This window comes from Echinops telfairi, unplaced genomic scaffold, assembly GCF_000313985.2.
Source record: "Echinops telfairi isolate 266 unplaced genomic scaffold, ASM31398v2 ScPeMD7_18;HRSCAF=68, whole genome shotgun sequence".
Lineage (NCBI taxonomy): Eukaryota > Metazoa > Chordata > Mammalia > Afrosoricida > Tenrecidae > Echinops > Echinops telfairi.
In genome coordinates, this window is record NW_022103915.1 from 38920970 (window position 1) to 38924398 (window position 3429).

A 3429-nucleotide genomic window follows, 5' to 3' on the forward strand; every position below is an offset into this window, starting at 1 on the left:
TAGAGATACTAATATGCACAAAAAACCAAGCCATAGCAAGATAGGCAATCAGTGAGAGCACAGCGATGGCAACAAAAGAGGAAACCAATTACCCATAGAAGAATAAGTTAATTAAATGAAAAAAAATTTTTAAGCAGAAAGAAAAACCTGTAAACAGATCAAGGTCTGAGTTTTGATCTCTAGGCATGTCCTTCAGTCAGGACCAATGAGGTACTATGCTCTGGCCCCCAAGTCTGTCCTTTGTACTCCCTCGGGGGCTCTCTGTTCTGCTCCCACAGTTGCTTTGCCGCATGCTTTTTGTGGTTTGCCTCCGTGTCTCAGGGTCAGTCTGGGCCAGTCCCAACACTGATTCTCCTGAATTGTCCCCCTTAGAGCCCGGGGCCATCAAGGGACGGCGTGTCTTGTGGTGGGATCAGCCATATTGTCCACTCTGTCCACAGGCTGTTCAGAGCGGGGATGTCGTCCTCCAGGCCTGGTAGGTCAGGATGTGCTTCACTCTCTCTTCCCCCTAAGTGCTCCCATATGCTCTGATCAGACATGCCCCTCTCCCCTAACTGCAGCTTCATTGCCATCCTCTCAAGTAGCTTCCCCTATGTCCACAGAGCTGGCATGGGGGAATATATTCTTTTAACAGAGTTCCCCAAATTTTTTCAAGCATAAATGAGGTTGGACAGCTTTTTTTCTGAAGAGAATTTGGGTATATAGACACACATCTCACATACCATATATACTCGAGTATAAGGGGACACAAATATCAGCTGAGGCACCTAATTTTACCACAAAACTACATTAAAAGTGTGCTGAAAAACTCGGCTTATACACGAGTTTATATGGTATTTTAGATTATGAAAGAAATACATATATTATTTTGATGGTAGTACAGCGATGCCATTGAAAGGGGTCTTGTTTACAGGGGTTATTAGTTGGAGTCAAACTCTCTAGAGGGCAAGAGTTAAACTAACCTTTTCATCAGCAGGGTATTCCAAAAGAATGCACAAAGAGGAGAGAGCTTCAAAGAGTTCCAGTAAAAATTACATTATTTTTTAAATAAATTTTTTCCTATAAAATTTTTGAAGTTTCCTTGTACAATGTTTGTCTGGGGCATTATGAGTTAGAATTAACTCAACAGCAGTGGATTTCTGATATTATGCAAAATATATATTTTCCATAAAACATTAGAACCTTTCTTCTTTTAAATACCTTTCTCTTCCTCGTAAACTGTCTGGCATAGCAGAAAAATTATCATCCTGGGATTCAGACATTGCCATTGTAGAGTTTAAGGCACATCAGAAGGGAGTGGATTTGTTGCAACATATAGCAATGTACCCCAAACAATGTGCTCAATAAACATGCATTAAATAAAAAAGGAATTAATATATAAGCTAATCTATTTCAATCTTGGTTTTATCATTTAGTAGTAGCTCTATGAATTAGAAAACAATATTTAACTTCTCTAAGCTTCACTTTATTTATGAGTAAAATATAAATAATAGTAAAAGACACCTCTATCTTATATGAGGCCTATGGGAACTAGATAATACAGATAAGTCACCTAGCATAGAGTAGGTACTCAATACACATCAATTTGCTCTATGTCTTTACTTTCCAAGTATTTTTACATACTTCCAGTTTTGATAGTATCAGGCAGAGAAAAAGAATGATAAGATTCAGAATTCAAATTCAGTGTTGAGGATCAAAGATGAAAGAAAAGAAGATTGAAAGTAAAACTCAAATATAAGAACAATGGGAGATGAGGGCCAGCAAACAGTGGGCTTTAACAGTGGAGTCTAAATTAGAGAGAAAGCAGACAAATGGAGTGGGGGCTGGAAGATAGCTATGAAGTTAAGTGCTGCATGCCAAGACCCATGAGCCATATATAAAGAGGCGTAGTTCAAGGCAGAAAACAAGGGAATAAAATTTAATTTGGAATGAAACAAAAGAAATATCTTTATCTAAATTACTATAAAATCCAAAGAAAGATTTTAAGAAATGCAGCTTTATCATTTTCAATTACATATACTAGCATATTATAGATAAGGGTTATTTGTATTTGTAAATGAATAGATAACAAGTACTCATATAAGGCTATTCATTATCCTTGGCAAGAGAATGCTATTAAAATTTTGAAACATTTTTCTGGACTAACTGAAAGTTTTGCTTCTGCTTTCTTATGCATTATTAATTTGTTATCAAATCATTTTTTCCTGATAATATAACCTTACATTTCTACTTAAGATATTATTTTTTCTGAACTAGTCCACTTCAATATAACAAGGCTTACCTGGATTTAACTATTCTTGTTTAAGTCATTCATCTTTAACTTTGAAATTTAAGTATGAAAGCTAACTTCGACAGAAAATCACATTTTGTGTTTTTTTTCCCCTTGACACTTTGACTATAACATTCAATTTAAAAAGACCTCTCAAAATGGGCTCAAGTTCCTCAAAGAGTATCAAAATCAATGATTCTTTAGCTCACAAAACTTGTCAATGTTCAGGTTTATTCTTTAACTTTATAGGAATATAAGCTTTAAGAAATTATTGCTAATAGATGATATTTAAATATGTACAGGGTGTAAAATAACTAAATGTAAATGCACAGGTGAGGAGTCCTGATGGCATAGTGCTTACATGTTGGATTGCATACTACAAGGTCAGCAGTTCAAAACCATCAGCTGTTCTGTAGGAGAAAGATAAAGATTTCTACTCCCATAAAGAGTTACAGTCTTGGAAACACACAGGGTCAGTTCTACTATGTCCTATAGAGTCAGAATTGAACTCGATGGCCATGAGTTTGAAAGTTTTAAAATATTTTAAATATAGAAACATGCCCTAGTATAGTGCTCTTATGAATAACAGCTCTACTCTGCACACATGGGGTCACCTAAGTTATAATCCATTTGACAATAATTGAAGAATGCGTTTAATTATTTTCATATACATACTTTTAACAGAGTAGATGAGTTTATCTATCAGTAATCAAGTATGCTTATTACTTGATTAGACCAATTAATAAAAAATTCACATAAAAGTCACTGCAGCAATCCTTTGCTGAATAAACATAAATATCAAAAACATTCATTGAAACAGAAGCTAATTGGTGCTTTTATGTTAAACTATGAAGGTAGGATAGGGTCCCGGGGTGGGTTCATGTTAGAAGGGCCTACTTTTGAAAATTCAGTCTTTAGACACTTTATAATGATAGGTGAATTATATGTCAATAAAAGTGTTAAAAGAAAGAAAGAAACCCTAGAGTGGGGCCAGCTCCGCAGACCTCCTAACTACATGAACATCCCCCACCCCTTACCACCCCCCCTAAGAATTTACTTCAGAGCATAGCACCTAAGCTACAGCTAAGGGAGAGGCGCATGTCTGATCAGAGTTCACAGAAGCAAACGAAGAGGAAGGGGGGAGATTGGAACATATCCTG

The 3429-nt window shown here is 36.0% G+C and overlaps 1 protein-coding gene across 1 annotated transcript in view; it reads right to left on the minus strand.

Annotated features, from left to right (window-relative positions):
• GPHN (gephyrin) overlaps window positions 1-1268 on the minus strand; it is a 292262-nt gene extending 290994 nt beyond the window's left edge. Inside the window, exon 1 of the mRNA XM_030884864.1 lies at window positions 1201-1268. Within this exon, the coding sequence (XP_030740724.1) occupies window positions 1201-1268 (68 nt within the window). The remainder of the gene's footprint in view (window positions 1-1200) is intronic.
• Between the last annotated feature and the right edge of the window lie 2161 nt (window positions 1269-3429).